The sequence below is a fragment of the Chroicocephalus ridibundus genome, chromosome 2 (assembly GCF_963924245.1).
Source record: "Chroicocephalus ridibundus chromosome 2, bChrRid1.1, whole genome shotgun sequence".
NCBI lineage: Eukaryota > Metazoa > Chordata > Aves > Charadriiformes > Laridae > Chroicocephalus > Chroicocephalus ridibundus.
The window spans coordinates 78,543,927-78,563,418 of record NC_086285.1 but is presented as its reverse complement, the minus strand read 5'-3'; the positions used below and the strand labels follow the sequence as shown (position 1 = coordinate 78,563,418).

The 19,492-nt window shown below is 47.0% G+C and overlaps 1 protein-coding gene across 1 annotated transcript; it reads right to left on the bottom strand.

The window, feature by feature from the left end:
• Positions 1-16,092: 16,092 nt before the first annotated feature.
• On the bottom strand, positions 16,093-19,265 carry FOXQ1 (forkhead box Q1). The gene has a single exon (XM_063326009.1). The coding sequence runs from the start codon at positions 18,449-18,451 to the stop codon at positions 17,255-17,257; it is 1,197 nt and encodes a 398-aa protein (XP_063182079.1). The 5' UTR covers positions 18,452-19,265; the 3' UTR covers positions 16,093-17,254.
• Between the last annotated feature and the right edge of the window lie 227 nt (positions 19,266-19,492).

The window sequence follows — 19,492 nt, the reverse complement described above, 5'->3', positions numbered from 1 at the left end:
ATCAGTGCCAGCTTTGAGTTCTCAGCTCTGACAGGAACAAATGCCTGCTTTTATTTCTTCCACAGCTCCGGTCCTCTAATTCTACAAAAAACCAAAAGGAAATTCTGCAACATGGAAAATACTGAATGTCTGGTCCAAAGCATGTTGAAATGTATGCAAATCACTACGATGGGCTTTGGATCAGGTCCTAAGTAAACTAATTCTTGGATTGTCACCTCTGGTCATAATGGCTCTTTGTTCTGCCTTTTTAATGACTAATGATTATGTTATAAAAAGCCTTATGTAATTTCTGGCATGGTTAGACATCATATGTGAGAGGTGTATAATCTTAGAAATGCTCTAGCTAGTTCCTTGGGTTGTGTAACAAATAATTATGGAATCTCGCTGAGTCTTGCTTTATTATTATACAGCTCCGGGCTCTTACCCCCAGTGGCTTTACATGCTTGTTAATATTTAAGCTATCTTGTAGCTTGGGTAAGTTGTAATGACTTTTTTGTAACTGAGGCTAATATTAAACAAAAGAAGTAGTTGGGGGAAAGGGGAAAAGGTGTGATTGATGTTTTGTTCTTCTGAAAGCGCTTTTCCTTTCTTTAATAGCTTTTGGCTGATTCGCAACCCCAAATATGAGATAGAAAGCTCTTCCAAAGCCTCCCTTGTGTGCTTCTCTGGCTAATCAGGAACATACAGTACTGCTCTTCTCATCAGATTGGGCAATGGTGGTCATACAAGTTTGCCATGAAGAATATTCTTGTATAAAATGTAGATCACTCTTAAAGATGGTGTTTTTCCCTACTAAGACTAAAGCTTTAGCCAAAACCTATTAAAAGAGAGGAGGTCTTTCTGACTACAGAAAGTATCCAGGTCCATAGAAAGGGCCCAAAGAATCCAGCCACTCATTGCTATAAACAAGGTGGTCAGACTGAGCATGATGTCTATGGTATGGAATATTCCTTTGGCCAATTTGTCCTGTCTATGCTCCGTCTCAGCTTCTATTGGAAGCTGAAAAAGTCCTTGACTTAATATAAGCATTACTTAGCAACACCAAAACCAATATGTGTTACCAACATTATTCTCATACTAAATCCAAAACACAGCACCTCCTAGGAAGAAAATTCACTCTATCCCAGCTGAAATCTGGACAAAAGATAACTCTTGTTCGTGCTGCTTCTGTCCCATCCTGCTAAACCGTGAAATCTTTCTCTGCCTGCTCTAATTAGAAAATAAGAATTTTCTGGTTACTTATTCAAGATGTCTGTGGTCTCTCTTCGGACTCAGAAGAACAGATCCAAACCAGAAAATTTTTGTGTAAAATCGGAATTAGATTTCTGCTGGTCTGGTGCTTCTGCTTGAACAGGTGGCAAACAAGGCTTCAAGAATGGTATGTGCAACTACAAATGATCCTGGTATGGATGGTGGGGTGGGGGAATCACCTGTAGGGGTTTTAAACATGACCCATTGCCAACCTCACCTTCCACTAGCTTTCATGGTCTTCAGAGGGACCAGAGATCGGAGCGTGTTGCATAATCTACAAAATCCCATGCTGCGTAAAGACAAAGGGACAGAGTTACACACCTAGTACTGATGACATACATAGATAGGCCCAAGCTGAACTACCAAAGCTGGGGTATGCCTGGCTTTTTCATATATAGCAACTAAAATGGTTTAAAAAAAAAAAAAGAAAGATAGCTGTAGGTAGATTCTGAAACAACACTTACCACACAGGAGTGAGGTTTTCTATTTTCTAATGAAAACCAGAAGTCCATAGATACTTGCAGTTGGAAAAAACAATAGCATCAAGTAAAGATAATTTGTTCATGACTACCGATTAATTTGTATTTAGATAATATAGGTCCATGGTATACTCAGCTCTCAAATCCTATATGTGGTTGCAGGCCTCCCACCCCTGTGCATTTGTCACCACCTCTACCTCTCAAAATAAGGTGCAGTAAATGTAGAAGAGGTTCACAAGTATGATCAAAATGAGGAATTAATTTACTATAACTCTTCAAGAGGTGACTCGGAAGGGGATATGACAGAGGTCTCAAGCTATGAGTGAAAAATGCTTAGGGGAATGGTTGCAAATCTCTACCAGATGATATCTTTCTATCCTGTGGTCTGTTATTGGGTGGCACATTCAAAGCAAAATAGCAAGAGATGATGCTTTACATGACACAATTCTAACTGTAAAATTTAGCTGAAAAAATTGTCATGGGCTCAAAAAGCGACAGGAGAAATATGTGAAGGAAAAGTTCTTCAGGGCTATTAAGCACCAGGGTCCTGTTTTGACTATGGAATAACCTAAGCATCATAGAATCATAGAATCATTTAGGTTGGAAAAGATCCTTGGGATCATTGAGTCCAACCATCAACTCCACTCTACAAAGTTCTCCCTTACACCATATCCCTTAACACCACATCTACACAAGTCTTAAACACATTCAGGGATGGTGACTCCACCACCTCCCTGGGCAGCCTATTCCAGTGTCTAACCATTCTTTCTGTGAGGAATTTTTTCCTAATGTCCAGCCTAAACCTACCCTGCTGCAGCTTGAACCCATTCCCTCTTGTTCTGTTCTATCACTAATTACCTGTGAGAAGAGACCGGCACCGACCTCTCTACAATGTCCTTTCAAGTAGTTGTAGAGAGTGATGAGGTCTCCCCTCAGCCTCCTCTTCCTCAAACTGAACAGTCCCAGCTCCTTCAATCACTCCTCATAAGATTTATTCTCCAGGCCCTTTACCAGCTTCGTTGCCCTCCTCTGCACTCGCTCCAGCACCTTGATATCTCTCTCATATTGAGGTGCCCAGAACTGGACACAATACTCAAGGTGTGGCCTCACCAGTGCTGAGTACAGGGGGACAATCACCTCCCTACTTCTGCTGGTCACGCTATTTCTAATACAAGCCAGGATGGCATTGGCTTTCTTGGCCACCCGGGCACACTGCTGGCTCATGTTCAGCTGCTTGTCAATTAGAACCTCCAGGTCCTTTTCTGCCAGGCAGCTCTCCAGCCACACTTCCCCAAGCCTGTAGTGATGCATGGGGTTGTTGTGGCCCAAGTGCAGGACCCAGCACTTGGCCTTGTTGAAGCACATTCCGTTAGCATTGGCCCGTCGGTCCAATCTATCCAAGTCTCTCTGTAGAGCCTCCGTATCCTCATGTAGATCAACACTCCCGCTTAGCTTTGCGTCATCTGCAAACTTGCTGGTGATACACTCTATGTCCTTATCGAGGTCATCGATAAAGATGTTAAACAGAAATGGTCCCAACAGTCAGCCCTGAGGGACACCACTTGTGACCGGCCGCCAGCTGGATTTAACTCCATTGACCACCACTCTTTGGGACCGCCCATCCAGCCAGTGCTTGATCCAGCAGATCGTATGCTCATCCAGGCCATGAGCCGCCAGTTTTTCCATGAGAATTCTATGGGGGACAGTGTCAAATGCTTTTCGAAAGTCTAGGTAGACAATGTCCACAGCCTTTCCCTCATCCAATAATCGGGTCATCTTGTCATAGAAGGAGATCAGGTTCATCAGGCAGGACCTGCCTTTCATAAACCCATGCTGACTAGGCCTGATCCCCTGCTTGTCCATTATAAGGCTTGTAATGGCACTCAAGATGATCTGCTCCATGACCTTCCCTGCTACCGAGGTCAGACTGACAGACCTATAGTTTCCTGGATCCTCCTTTCTGCCTTTTTTGTAGATGGGTGCTACATTTGCTACCCTCCAGTCCATTGGGACCTCCCCAGTTAGCCATGACTTCATGTAGATAATGGAAAGTGGCTTGGCGAGCACGTCTGCCAACTCTTTCAGCACTCTTGGATGTACCCCATCCGGTCCCATAGACTGGTGCGCATCCAAGCGGTGCAGCAGGTCACTGATCACTTCATGCAGGTTTAGGAAATACTTTGGGAATATGTTCACCTGCTGTTGTACATTCCCTAAGCTACAGAGAATCAGTATGCCAGAGACAGAACCTTTGGCTAACCAGACCCTTGCTTTTACATAGAACAGGTGGATTTTTAAATTGGATGTCTGTAATGGGCTTTGGGAATCACATGGCTTCCTGTGAAAATATGCATAACAATTCTCACAATCTAACTTTGTGTTTCTCGTGTCGTTTTTACACCAATTATGGGTCCATTGGAAAGATCTATATGGTTCAGATTTAAACCTGGGCTTTAAGTAAGATGTATTTTGAGCTGCACATCGTGTGCTGGATTTCTGCTGGACAAAGCAGCCAGGGAAGAGGTAATCCTCTTGGAAGGGTGCGCTGGTGGTAGTCTGGCAAACCAGTCTGCCCTGCTGGGGTCTTTGTGTCCTGTACAGGTACAGGCTGAGAGATGATGTTGCCAGAGCTCCCGGGTTCAAGTGAAACATACAGGCCCCTGGGGCAATGAACGATGTAGTCACCTGTACCACTCTCAGTGCAGGTGTGCACTACTGTCCAGAAAGGAGACTCATTCCCTTGGATTCTCAAGTCAAAAGGCTGGATTCCTTCTTCTTTGTAGCATGGGGGCCTTCCTCTGACTGCAGAGCAAGAAACTGTCCCTGCAAATCCTTTTCCATACAAAACCTTTAGTCTCCATAGTCCCATTGACATACGTGAAGCAGTACTTGCAGATTTATTTTACTTTTTTGTAGCTATGAGCCCTGCGTTCAAAGTTCAAATGTGACCAAATTCAACCTACATTTCATCTCTGTCATATTATACAGCTTTTAACCAAGACAAACTCGTTATTTCAGTGAACACAAATATGTATTGATTTGTGCAGCCAGAAAAATAAGATATTCAGGCTTTTTTGTCATTTAAGTGTAAATGATGAGTTGTCAAATAACCGAGACTTCTATTTGTAGATAAAACGTTGATGTATTGTTCAGATAATTTGTATTGATAAAATAAATATGAGCTCCATTATTGATAGTACTTTTATCAGATGATATCTATAAAAATTAAGTTTTGCATTATTTTTTCTCCTTAGTTTGTGGGCAAGTACTAAATAAAGCACATACTGGAGGAAATAAAGCAAATTAAAAACAGCAGCATGTTTGTCAGAGTTGATCAAGTCTCTGAAAAATAAACCAAATGAAAATTGATTGAAACGGAATAATTGTTTGATTGGACAATTTCAAATTTTTTCCTCCTAATAGAAAACCAGCTTTTGGCTTTGTCCTCACTATAATTCTATTTTAACGAAAATGTGTAATTCTGCTTAAATATTATCAAGATTTTCTGTATGTTGCATCTGTAGAACTAACAAAGGAGAGAGCGTCTTATGCAAATACAGCTACCAGTCAAACTTCTCTGCTAGTCTGTGCATGTAAACATCTTGGAGCTCAGATATGTTTTTGGCCTGATATGGATGATCAACACTATATAGCTATCGCATATCAGCATAACTTGAACAGTAGTTGACTTTACATGATAGAAAATGATGATAACGTATCTGTGCATTGATGGGCAGAAGGGAACCCTCAGGGCGGTACACTCAGAGCTGCACACGGTGATAAGAGTGTTTAAGTTGGAAACTTATAAACCCCTTGACTTGCGACTGATGAGCTGTCAGACAGAGCTGCAGCAGGGCCTTTAGAAGACTCTCTAAGTTGTTCCCCCCTCCTTTCTCAGGCTTCTTCCAGTTGCTGCTGTGGATGATATCTGATTGTCCTGAGAGGGAGCAGTGGCTTAGGCGAAGCTGGTATCCCTGCAGACAGCCTGTGAAGCAGCTTTGGCTGGAGGAACAAGAATCCACCACTCTGGACTTTAGGATTGTCTCCAAAGTCCTGGCCCTCATATATGAGGGAGTGACTTTGCTCTACTTTGCTAGAAGATGATGAGTCCTTCACTGTCTATGGGCATCTGACTAACCCCTGCCTATTGTGACTCTTTCTGAAGGACGAGTGTGGATTTTGAAGGCTTAGGTTTTTTGTGTTATGCCCATCAAGGAGATATGCTGGGAGACCCGGTCTGGTAGATTTTCCAGATGCTGCTCATCGATTTCTCCTCACACTGGAGTCGAAAGGCTCCTTCTGTACAGTACAGATGGCATTGCATGGACTTCTGGCTGGCATTGTATGAGACACAGACTTTTCCTGCCTGTCTGGGGCAGAACCTTGCAGAGTCTGTGGGATGGGCTTTAATGCACAAAAAGCAGACATGCTTTGTTGGTTAACCTGTTCTTTGCTACATGCTGAAAACCTCAGAAAAACTGAATGCAGCCTGGTCTATGGTAAGCTCAGTACCCTGAAATCCTGTGGGTCCCTCACAGCTTCCTGTAGTCATGGCCTTAAGGCTCTTTGTAGTAAGTTTAAGATCAGTTGCTATGTAAGTAATCAGCATGTTCAGCATCTGAAGGTTTCAAATTGGGCTCTTATATAGGAGAATTTAAAGAAATGGGGTGGAGAAAGATGAAAACATATAGCAAACTATCAGATGAAAATGAGTGTTATGATTTTTTTTTGGCTTTATGCCAAAATGAACCTCTTGCTCAAAACCAAGTTTCATGCTAGTGTTTGAGCCTTCTAATTTGAGCACTTATTTGGCCTTTTAATAATGCAGGGGACACAAAAATACCCCTTCATGACTCTGGTTGCTCAATTTGGCTGGGGCTTCCCGTTGCCTTCTTTCCCAGACTATTTATAGAATAGCAATTAAGATTAATGTATAGCTGCTCCCATTTAGTTCCTGGCTCTGCTGGGTTTTGAGCCACTCCCAACGAGAGCTGAATGACTGAGATATTTAGTGTCCATGAGAACTCCTGCTGAAATCAGCTGGAGCTATCTGTCATGTAGATGTGTATACCTTGAAAACAAATAGGTCTTACTTTTTTTTTTTGTATCGTCAACTTTTTTTCTGTTGTGAAATGAAATTGTGAGGCTGAAGCTAAGCAGAGAACACACTTCCCAGTCAATATATGGAAATATATTTTCAGTATTTCTCAGTCTGTTCTTGCCATTGAATGTAAAATTTATCAAATAAATAGAAGACAGGTCATCATTACATGTGTCTGTTCCTACCAGTCCTTTTGGGGAGGTGTATGTTATCCATACATTTCAAGTGTCTTATGAAATGGTGAAATATAATGATTGGTCTCTGTTGGTTTTGACCATTTGCTAGATTTTATAGTTTGTGTATATGGGCTTGGATGTAATTGTTATCAGTAGAAACTGCATGCAGTGGGCATGGTCTGAGAGCAGTAAACGCTATTTTGAGGAATGGACTCTAGTAATGAGTTTATGGATACCAAGTCCTCCTTTCGGTGTCATAAATCCCTGTGATGCTCCTGTGCTGCACTTTGTATAGTGATGGCTGACAGATCCAGGCTATAGGGACAATCTCTGATTGTAGGATGCTGCTTGTTGGCCTTGTATCAGAAGAGATGGATGGATGGTGCTTACGAAAGCAAGCGACCAAAATAAATTGAACTCAGGAGTGTTCAATCCTGTTCTGCAAGCAATTAAATAAGAATGAATATGAGGATGAGGGTACAGTTTTGTCAGACCTCATCACATTTGTGAGACCTGTAGGCACCAGCATGCTAAACCGGGTTTCTTGTCCCGGTGAGGAAGAGCAGAACTGTGCCAAAGGGAAGGGTCCCACGGCTTAGATTATTATCTGAGTTAGACTCAACTCTAGGTGCACGTGACCATTCAAAAATTACAAAACCTTATTTCTAAACGGATACTGTGACAGGGTGCACATGATACCACAGAGTCTGCCTTTTTGATTGCAGCGTCCCCTGTATTAGAATAGATTCTGGTAAAGTAATGACTGCCTCTGTTCCTAATAAAGCTAACTACCAGAAGTCCTCCAAATGCAAAAGAAATGGCTTAGGTTACAACAGGATTCTATATATCCTTATATCAAGCTGGCTGAAAAGATTTTGACTTCTATGTACGTGCTCATCCAGAATCCTATGACTTAAATATTTAAAACATCCATTCTTTTCCAGACGTCCTTTTTCTCACTTGGAATAAACCTTCTGACTTCCATTGAGTCATGGCCCTGAGAACAATATTCCTTTTAGTTGCACAAGACTGTTTCCTTCCCACAATAACTAGTTATGGGATGATGCAGGAATCCTATAGGAAGAAAAATAGAGTGTGATCCTGTAATTTAAACAGTGCGCTACAATGGTATGTGCACTGAATTAAAAGGAGCTAAAATAATGGTGTATGAGCACAATAGTCCCAGTTTTTGAATGATTAGCTTTAAGATGTTTTATTGTGGGGTTTGTTTTTTGTGTAACGCTAATATATGTAAAACTAAAATAGTTACTAATCGCTTATACCACCCTGTGACCTGAAAATAAAAAGGCCTATATGGTACCTCAGAGTAAGACAGTAAATTCTGTCAAGTAGTGCAGCTCCAGAAATATTTATCCCATTCTCTTCTCTGCTAGACCAACTTACTTGTCCAACTAACAGACCTTTTGGCATCGTTCCAGTGTCCACAAACCTGCGTGTGAACTGATTGATTTCTACCTGCCTTAGATATTGTTTCCCAGTTTGAGGAGTCCTCTCCACCCTGTAGGAAAACCCAGCATAATTCCCCAACATGTAAATCAAACAATGAAAATGTATGCCTTTCACTTCTTTTTAAGCTAGTTACAGGATCTTTTTGTCTTGAGATTTCAGCTGTACAAGGATCAAAAAAGTGTCTAATTCCAATTTTACTGATGCAAATATTAATTAAAGGTAATTTAGGTAGTCTTACAGTCTTTGGTCTGGTTGTTTGTGCTGGAGAGGAAGAAATTATAATAACAAGGTGATAGCGTGTGCTGAGCTTGTCGAGTCAACTGGTCAGATTTGAATCTGTCATCTGTGGTGACAGAAATGATAATGCACGGAGGAAATTCTCCCTTGCAGTCACTGGGAACAGTATGGGGTGGGGGGAACTTAGTCCCAGCAAAGGATAAAACCAATCTCCTTTATACAGAGTAAAAGAAATGGGGAGCTGTGCCTAGACCCTGGGGAATAGGAAAATTTAAACCTGAAATGTTCCTGAAGAGCTCTGACAAATGTTTTTTTTTGCTAGCTGTAGAAGGCCCAGAGATTGCCCACACTTCTTTGGGAACTGGCACTAACGGAGGCATACATTTATTTTGCTTTGGCTGAAGTCTCGGCAGTGACTTTGTCACAGCATGGGTGGGTTGAGCTGAGCTAGGGGCTCTAACCAGGAATAATGCAGTTTATATGCCTTTCTTATCTCCCAACTCCAGGTCTGGAAGGAGAGGTGGTGTCTACAAGAGACTTGGGGCAAAGCCATCTTAGTAAAGGATGCTGCCATCAAAAGTGTCTATGGAAAGTTCTGTCTTTCTGTGCTCAATGTTTTGTAGACTAGACTCAAGGGAGAAATTGCTTCTGCTTCCTCAAGGATAGACTTGGATAAGAGCAAGTAAGATAAGGGAGCAGAGGGAGGTGAAAGAGAAGGTTGTTTCTCAGCTTGAACAAGACTTCGTTGAAATGTTACACTGAAGGGGTTTTTTTTGGTGGTTATTGCTAGAAGGTTGGGTAACTCCAGTCTGTGTACTCTGTTGCCATGTGTTAGCCTGGCTCTTGGAAGACAACTTATAGCTTTTGTCCTTCTTTAACCTGCTTCTTCTGGAGCTGGGGGGCGTGGGAAGAACCTGACATGACTCCAGGTATTGTGACACAGAAAGCTATGCCTTTGCCATGTCTTGTGATTAGTCAGAAAGAGATACTCCAGAGAAGTTCAGAGAAAAACAGAAATGACTAGGGGGGTTCCTGGACTGACTTATGAGGAAAAAATGAGAAAGTTGCTGCTGTGCATCTGTACAGTTCTGCTAAGTGATTAATGGGGAATGTGATGATAACATACAACTAATTGAGGCTTGTATATGCCAGAGAGAGGGGAATTACTTCGGTGTTGTATGATGAGGATGAGTAATCAGCACATACTGCTGTACTGAAGATGGCTGGATGAAGTACCTAGAGCAACGGCAGTTGCTTGATGGTGAAAGAGAATTGTGTTAGACGCTTGTTTTAGGAATATCAAATACTAAAAATCTGTTATTACCTGATAATGCAACTTAAATTTTCTCACAAAACCCCACATTTTTTGTCTGTGATTTCTTCTTCATAGCTTAGGATGTTTTAAACAAGACTATTAAATACTGTCTTGCTTCATAAATTATGAAAAATAAACTGGAAGAAACTGCACTGGAAGGAAAGTGAATGGGGCAATTCTAGAAGCCTCTCATGTCTGCGTTTCCATAGACTCTTATTAGAAATCTAGGGAAAACTATTTCTGTAGCGATATGCCACAATTTTCAACAGCAAATGCTGTGGAAGGAATTGAAATAAACAGTTTGGTGTTATACGTCTCTTTTGAAAGGCTGTGGGTAACCTCTTAAGTCTTAGAGAAAAATCACCTTTTCAAAACCTTGAAGCAAGGTTGACAGCTTCTACTTGGAATATTAAAGTTTACTGGCCATTTGTAACAGCCACTGATAAAAATACAAGTTTAGGAAATCAGACTCTCAGGTTTCTGCTGAAACTTTAAGTCAGGTAACTAAATGTTCTGCCAAAGTAAAATGAATTTCACAGAAGCAGTCTTACTTAAGACTCTTCTGTCCAGTGAGGTATCCTGGGATACACCATGGAGCCACAGAATACCAGTAGTTAAGCCCAGTTTGGCTCTGGCATGATATTCATTAACATTGCTTCTCTAGAGCAGGCTAAAAATACTTTAGTAATAATAACATGAAATACACTATTTATGTGAAGGTTTACTAGTTGGCTGTCGGCTGTTATTGGAGTATTACTCCAGTACCAAACTATTACTTAAAATAACAACAGCACAAATACAGCTAAAATAAACCCATTGGACCCTAAACTAGCTAAATTATACCTATTAAAACATTTACAAACCCTTATGTAGTGCTTATAAAGATGTACTTGATTAATAGCTATGATCAGGAAGCACCTACAGTGGAATTTGGAAAATTAGGTGCCAACCTATTTTTCATTTTTTCTGTCATGCTTTTCTATCTCATGGTCCTTGGTCCTACTTCCCACATAGAAGACACTGTACTGAAGAGTAGAGTTGTATTGCACCATCTTGAATATTCTCTGCTTTGCTATTAAGGAGAGGAAAGAATCACAGAAGTATTGCTTTTCCCTATAGCAAAGGAGGCTATTAGTACGCCATCCTGCTTGAAAGAGCTCCGAAATTTTGAAACATGTCATAACAAAGAAAACAATACCATGGTGCAAGAGCACAAATATTATGACAGTGTGTTCTCTCAATCCTTCCTCGTACACACTCCCTCTGGCTCTGGAAAAGAGGACAAAGGCCTGGTCCATTCAGATGCATAGAGCCAAAACTTCCTGAAGGCAATTACAACGTTTAGCTCCTATGCAGGGCTGGAGACTACACAAATTACCAGCCATTCTGAAGCTAGCAATCTATATAATATAAATAATGATGCGTTAATACAGGTTTGAATGTCTAGAGAGGGCCAAGCTCTTGCTAGCCATCTGTCTGATTTTATGATGGGACACTTGCACTTCATAGATGGCTTTTCTGAAGCTGGTTTTGAGACTTCTGAGTGTCAAGGAAGACCGGAGAGTTTATTCAAGAGGAAAATGTTCTCTCTCCATAACATAAATGAAAAATGGAACCATATTCACCCCATTATTAAAGAGCTACTGCAGCGCTAGGCAAAGTTGCAACAGGGTACAATCACCCTTGCCAAAATCACAGCTTCAGTGCCTTGAATTTGGCTGGAGGTGTATTTCAACTTTGTTTTTATGTCTACTCCAGACTTAAAAGGCAAAAAGCCTGGCACAATAAAGGAAATCTCTTGTCTGTTATTAAATGAAACACCTCCCCCAGTTCAATGAAGATTGCGCAAAATCTGGACTTTGGTTGAGAAGTTCTACCTTTCCATGTGGGGCTGCGATTGTCCTCCTTGCTCTTGTGTAGGAAGTTTCACCTTGGGATACTTAAGGCATGGTGCAAAAGATGAAGGGCCTGTGAATCTCAGTCCTTTGTGTGTGCCTTTTTCTGGGGTGAAATTTCTTTCTGTTACGTGTTTTCTGTGTCTGATACATCCTGCCAAGGTACCTAAGAATCACCCTTTTGAAAAAGGGCTTGGGGCACAAAAAACGGACAAGGTCCTGAGGCAAGATTACACCCATCCTCTTTCAGTCCTCTCAGCATCTAGTATGAAATTAAGCTGATACCCAGGGCTGCACTTTTGCTTAGGAACTTTCACTAGAGATCTGTGGTTGAATTACGTCTTGTAGCTGGCACTGCTGTGCTGAGATGGCTCTTGAGTAAAGCAGACTTCTTCCTGAGTAAGGGTTGGGGATACTGAAGGGCTACCTATCCCATCTTACGGTCACTGGGAGTGTAAGAGCTGAGAGCAAGTTTCAGGCTTGTCACAGTTTAACTCCAGCTGGCAACTAGGACCACAGAGCCATTCCCTCACTCCGCTCCCTCAACAGTGAGATAAGGAGAATGAGAAAAAAACATCAACGAGAAACTCGTGAGTTGAGATAAAGACAGTTTAATAGAACAGTAACGTGAGACAAAATAATAATAATAACAATGGTGAAGGAATATACAAAATGAGTGATGCAATGTAATTGTTTGCCACCCAACGATCGATTGCCTGTCCTGTCCCAAGCAGTGATCGTGGATTCCTGCCCCCTGGCCAACCCCCATTTATATACTGAGCATGACATCTATGGTATGGAATATTTCTTTGGCCAACTTGGGTCAGTTGTCCTATCTACGCTTCCTCTCAGCTTGTATGGAAAGCTGAAAAAGTCCTTGACTGCTTAGGAACAACTGAGAACATTAGTGTATTATCAACATTATTCTCATCCTAAATCCAAAACATAGCACCATACCAGCTGCTATTAAGAAAATTAACTCTCTCCCAGCTGAAACCAGGACAAGACTTCATCAGATCTGGCTGGTGAAAAATCGGGTTAATCAATTGATAGGAAGATAACACAACCAAAATGCTGCCCTACCGACATCTCTCCACTAATTTAAAAGAGTAGAACTCTCTGTCTCCACTGTAAAGGAGAATAGGCACAGTATTACTGTATTCTTCTGTTGCACAGGATCTATGTAATATATACAAAGTGTTATCCACAGGTCACTTTCAGAAGCTTGTTTCTTCTGTGAGCTCCTGTTTGTCATCCATTAATTCCTGAAGTGCTTAAACTTCTTTGTATGAATTTGATCTTAATCCACAAATGAGGAGTGTATGCAGTTTTGCTGCTCAGTAGGTAAAAATTTTAAGAGATTTAGGGAAGTGGTTAGGAGTAACATGATTCAAGTAAGAAACTGTTTTTATCGCTATTGGGGAAGGAGGACAAGAAAGACAGAAGCCCTGCAAAAATGTTGGATGAAAATATTTTGGTTGTCAGGTATGATTTTTTTTCTCTTTAAGGCACAGGAAGACATTCAGAACCTGGAAGAGACGAAACAGTTATGGAACAAAAAGTCTCGGAAACAAAATATACTTATTTGGAAAGCCAAATCTCTTTTCAAAAATGCAGTTAAAACCAGAGCCGAGTCGGACCAGAATTCATGTGCACTTCTGCTCAGGCTGGGCTTTACAGTAAGTGCTGCACAAAGAAAGTCTGGAGAGCATGGAGCAGCCAGCATGGGATGTTTGCAGATCCTCTCACATGCCGATGAACAGTCTGTTACTCTCCCTGTTCCAGCCAGGCTTTCTGTGACACTGACATCAGTTTTGGCCGTACAGCATGTAAAAATCCCTCAAGTATCCCAAACTGCACCCATCCAACCAGCACTCAGATACTCTGGGTGATGTAGAACCTCGTAGAGCTGAAAGAACAGGGCACAAAAGTATCGGCTTACTGCTGATGTGTCAAATATCAAAAGGAGAAAGGCTTTGTCTCTCTTCTGTCATGCTGATTTATTAGACGTTAAGAAAGACAAAGTACCCAGACATACGAACGTCGCTGTTTCGGGAAGGTCTGCGAAATGGTTAATGTGCTTGTTCCACACAAAAATGTAAAGTGTCGGTTCTCTGATTACCTGCTGCTGGAAAGTGTTTGGACAGGTGCTGTGTTTCACCAGCCGTCTGTCACAGTTGACAGCCCGGATTTATGGCTGTACACCAGGGCTGGCCTCCCCCCCTCCGCCGGCTCCGGTCCGGCTCCGGCTCCGGGTCCCGGCCAGCCGGGCGCCCCGGGCGGGGGCTGCGGGCAGGGCCCTCCCGCCCTTCTACCTCTGCCGGGAACGCCGGGCAGGATGACAGCCGGGACCCAGCCGTTTTTTTCAAATTCTTATTTTTCCCCCGTAAATTCACTTGCCTGTGATCCAGCTCCCTTGCTCAGAAACGCAGGCAGGGGCTAATCAGTATGGCGAATGGTGGAAATCCGTCCCTTGCCTCCTCTTCAGAGGATGATGCTCAAACAGGAGGAGGTGGAGCAGACGCGACCCTTCACCAAGCGAAAGCCCCCCCAGCCCTGCCGCTGAGCGGGTTCCCGGCAGCGGGGGCGGGGGTACCTGTCCGCCCTCCCACCGCCTCGCCCGGCAGCCCGGGTGCCAGGGGGTCCCTCAAATCCTCATCCCGACCTGCTGGGGAAATCCCAGCAAGCACTAGGAAAGGACCGCGAGGACGTAGATACTCCTTACACTGTGCTGTTGACGTACGTTTCCCGACGTAGCCGAAAATCGAGATTCATAGAAGGTAAATACTTTTTAACAAGGCACTTTTCGAACTTTGTGGCTTTTTGGTTTTTTTAATGCTCAGTTATTTTTTTTAATGAAAAGGTGACTTTTCTAAAAGTAAAAAGTCGAATGTCATCCTATTAAGCATACGTTTACACACACATTCATCCCTACTCACGCTTACGTACATTCGATTAAATACGCTCTTGTGGTTGTAATAACAAATTCCACGTTCCGTCAAGGTGCTTTTAACATACCCTGAAATATAACCACTGCAGATCGACAAAACCAAAAGATATTAGCAGTTGCATACTGACGGCTCATATGGGCTCCTATAAAGAAAGAGTTGTTAAAATGCAAGATAGAGGAAGAGGTAGATGATAGAAGGACAGATTAACATTTGCACAGAGGCTTGAAGGCAAGAACGATGTCGAAATAGTGTGTGTGTGTGTGTGTGCATGCGTGTACATAAAAACCAATTCCTTCAAGGGTTGGATTACTTCATACATTAGTCACTAATCTCTCGCAATGTTCTGATGAATGTTATGGTCTGAGCTAAACACACCGTGAAATCTGCTTGAGCTTTATTGAAACAAGTCCGTGTTTTCGCCGGCAGATTGTTCTGTTTGAAGCTTTCCTTTCCCAGCACACCTTCGCTATTCGGCAAAAATTTTTTTTTGCGAGTGGGATAGAAGCTATTCAGCGGCTGAACCCGGCGCTGAGAGAAAGGGAGGTGGGGGAGAAACTCCAGAAATAAGAGTGATTAGAAAAAAGAACAACCAGTGCCCCAAATTCTGCCTGTCATCGTTTGTTTAGGTGATCTGTGCTTACAGAACACTTGGAGGGGGGAAAAAAGCCCGCCTATTTTCAAAATATTAATGAAAACAAACAAACGAACAAACAAGCCGCGAATTATCGTTGCGGCGTTTGTTTAAAGCTCTTCGAGTTCGGGGACGCCACTGATTTGTAATTCAGTACCACGGGCGGTGAAAACCCCATCCTTTCCTTTTTCCGACTCGGTCGTTCTGAGGCTTTCCTCGTCACTTGTGACAATACGAAGCAGCCTTAACAGAACACTAGTCGGGAGAAGACAACGTGTGTAAACTTTTTATTTACCAGCAAATATTCAGCAGCCTTCCCCCTGCTGAGGTTTCGCCCGCTGTCGATGCCAGCGCGGCTGTCCCCACCAGACGCAGTTGGAGCCCGGCCGTGCCAACGACCTTCCTGAAGCGAGTTTTCTTTGGACCGAGTGATGACAGCAGGATTACATTTTGTCTGCTGTCTTTCGGGAGGGGGGGAGGGAAAAAGGGGGCGGGGGGGGGGGGGGGAGGGGGGGGAAGGCAGGCAGATGCGCAGAACTTCCTCAGGCTGCCCCCAAATCGTGGAGCCAGCCTGCAAATCCGCCTGCCTGCAAACCGCCAGCCTTTCTGCAGGGCTTGAGCACCGCCGGGGAAACCTGATTTGACTCGAGGAATTGAAGAGGGCTTCCAAACCTGGCGGCAAGCCCAAGAGGAGAACCTCTCACCTCCCGTGGTCAAAAGAAGGCGGGTCGGTACGTGGCACCTCTAACCCGCCGGGAGGGATGGGGAGGAAAAGGGCGGGCAGCCCGGCTGCCCCCGCAGCCCCGCTGCTCCTCCGCTCCCCTCCCTCCGCGCCAGCCCAGGTATCACGCTCCTCTCCTTCTTCCCGTCTTTATTTAGGGGACAGGTTTTGTTCGGGGGAAAGGGGAGGGGGGGAAGAAAAGAAAAAAACATTGTGGCCGAGCGTCAATAAAATGCACACGCACATGTATTATATACACAAAAATAAAATACGAAAAAAAAATTACTCTTCTCTTTCCAGTAGCAGTGGTCTCGGCCTTAAATGTACAACGCCAACGCCTGACAATTCCTTGAGCCTCTTCCCCTCTCCCGCCTCCCCCAAGAACAATAATTAATTAAAAAAGCTGCACTCTCTTTGTGTTAGAAACACTACTTTTTATAAATAATTTAATGTCCTCCCTTCCCACGAAATGCTAGTTGCCGGACAGGAGAAAAGGTTTCTTTTGGCACAGTGATGCATTGCTTTGCAGTACAGACCTACGGCTTCACAGCAGCCCCCGACCCCCCCATCCCTCCCCACCCCCCCGGCAGGCTCCCCCGGCCTCCCCTCCCTCCTCCCCGCCATCCCGAGTGCACAGCGCATCCCCCGGCTGCCGCCGCCGCGGGTCTCCGCGGGGACACCCCCTGCCCGAGGCTTCGGTGGCAGGGGATGTGGGGACAAGAGGGGGGACAGAAAGGAGGCGGCGAGAGGGTGGCTGAAGTCAAGTAGTCTCAGCGAACAGTAAGAAGCACTTGAGGCTCATGGCTATGTCCAAAACGACAGTTGTTTTGCTTTTTTGATATTTTTTTTTCCTTTCTTTTGGTTTACGTTAAACCCACTGTCATTTCAGTAAGGCACAGTCACCGAGGCTTTTGCTTGGAGGCTTTGGTCGCCTCTGGAGTTAAAGTGCGGGATCCAGAGCCTCCTCCTTTCCCCCTCCCCGCCTCCCCGGGCAGGCCCCTCGCAGGGGAGGAGAGGGGGGGCTCCATTAAGCCAGGGGGGTCTCCAGCGGCCCGGCCAGCCGGAGAGGCCCGTAGAGCGGGGAACCGGGCGGCGGCCCCCGCCCGCCTTTGGGGAGGCCGGCGGGGAAGAGCGGCGCCCGCGGCCGCTCCGGCGGCTCGCCCGGGGCCAGCGCCTGCCGCCCGCCCGCCAGCAGCAGCGGCGGCGGCGGCGGCTCGCCCAGCCCGTAGGCGCAGAGCTGCAGGAGGCCGCCGCCGTAGAGGGCGGCGGCGGCGGCGGGCGGGGGCTGCGCGGCAGGTGGGTAGGGGAGCAGCGGGTACGGACCGGGCAGCAGGTGCGGGGGCGCGGGCGGCGGCGGCCAGAGGAGGCGGACGTGCGCCGGAGGCGGCGGCTGCGGGGCGGTGCGGGGCCCCGCCGGCCGCCGGAGGAGGCTCTCGATGGCGAAGGAGCTGGAGAACTTGGCGCCGCCGCTCCCCGCCGCCGACGCGGACGCCCCGCCGCCTGCCGCCGCTGCTTCCTTGTCGGCGGGGCCAGGCGCGCAGCGGCAGGGCGAGGAGGCGCAACAGCACGGCGGGGAACCGCCGGGGGACGCGGCGCCCGCTCCGGCCGCCTCCTGCGGCGGCGGGGCGGCTGCGGGGCGGGCGGGCTGCGGCGGCGGCGGCGGCGGCGGGGCGGCGCGGCTGAGGCGCTTGCGGCGGCGGCGGAAGACGCCGTCGGCGAAGGTGTACTCGCTGCTGGGGTTGAGCATCCAGTAGTTGTCCTTGCCCCAGGGCCGCGCCGGGTCGCGCAGCACCTTGACGAAGCAGTCGTTGAGGGAGAGGTTGTGGCGCACCGAGTTGCGCCAGCCGGTGTAGGCGCCGCGGAAGAAGGGGAAGCGGCTCATCAGGTAGTCGTTGATCTCGGCCAGGGTCAGGCGGCCGCCGGCCGAGTCGCGGATGGCCATGGCGATCAGGGCGATGTAGGAGTAGGGCGGCTTCGGCCGCCGCGTGTAGGGCTTCCCCTTGGCGCTCTCGGCCGGCGGCGGCGGCGGCGGTTGCGGGGCGGGAGTCGGCGGCGGGGGGTGCCCCGGCCTCCCGGCCCCGCCGCCGGGGCTGTTGGCGGCGCAGTCGCCGTCCGAGCCCAGCTCGCTTTCAGCCGGCGCCGGGGAGAGGGAGCCGCTGCCTTCCTGATCGCTGCCGGCGCTCAGCTTGTCTTCGTAGTGCTGCGAGAACACCTCCAGCTTCATGGCGGCGGCGCCGGCGGCACCCCCGGCTCTGCCGGGCGGGTGCGACCCCCGACCCTTGGCGCGGCCTCAAGGGCGGCGGGGGACGCCGAGGCGACCCGGGCGGAGGGTGTGAGGGGGTAGGTTTCTACCCCGGCTCCGGCTCGGACAGCTCGGCGGCGGCAGGCGGGGCAGGGCAGCGGGGCTCCGCGCCCGCCTCACCCGGCCGCCCCGGGGGTCGCTGGCGGGGGGCTGGCCCCTTCCCCGCCGGCGAGTGCCCTGCTGCCCTCGGCGGGGGACGGGGCGCTTCCTCCGGCTTCCACCTCCTTCTCCCCCACCGGGGCGCTCGCTCTCTTTCCGCCCCCCCCTTTTTTTTTGTCCTTCTCGCTCTTTACTCCGGCTGCTCCATGGGGCCGGAGGAGAGCGGGTTGCCGCAGAGGGGCGAGGAGGCCCCCGCGGAGCCGGTGCGAGCGGGCGGGCGGGCGGCTGCCGGAGCCGGCTCCTCTCCGCCTCCCCCCGAGCCCGGTCCTCCTCGGGGCCGCTGCCGATGTTACCGTCCGGCGGTCCCGGGGCGCGGGGAGAAGCTCTCGAGGGACGTCGGGGTTACTCCGCTTCTCCGGCTTCGGCCCCGCTTAGTGCCGGGACGCCGGGCTGGCTCCTCGCTGCGGCGCGGGCAGCAGCCGGGTTATTAGGGTTATTAGCGTTATTGTCATTATCTCTCTCTTCCCCTGTGGTTCTGTGTCTCTCCACCACTTTCAGACCAGCCCATTATAACGCCGGCGAGAGGCGGAGCCAGGACAAAGATCTGAAAGGGTGGTGGGTGGAGAAGCAAGGTAGCAAAGGTGGGTATGCGCTAATAAGCCGTATCAGAGCCGTAATTAGCTGAGATGACAGCGAGGTCTTGTTGGAAAGTTATTTTACGAAACTTGTTTGTATTTTCTCCTGCCAGGTCCCTCCCCTTCCCGGGTATTTCGAATGAAGCCGCAGTTCGGCGCGACTTCGCAGAGCCGGGCCCGCCTCCCAGGTGTAAAATGCAGAATGACTTATAGGTGGCAGAGCAGAACC

Excerpts from the sequence above, each read along its gene's own strand:
- FOXQ1 (XM_063326009.1), bottom strand. The coding sequence starts at position 18,451 with ATGAAGCTGGAGGTGTTCTCGCAGCACTACGAAGACAAGCTGAGCGCC.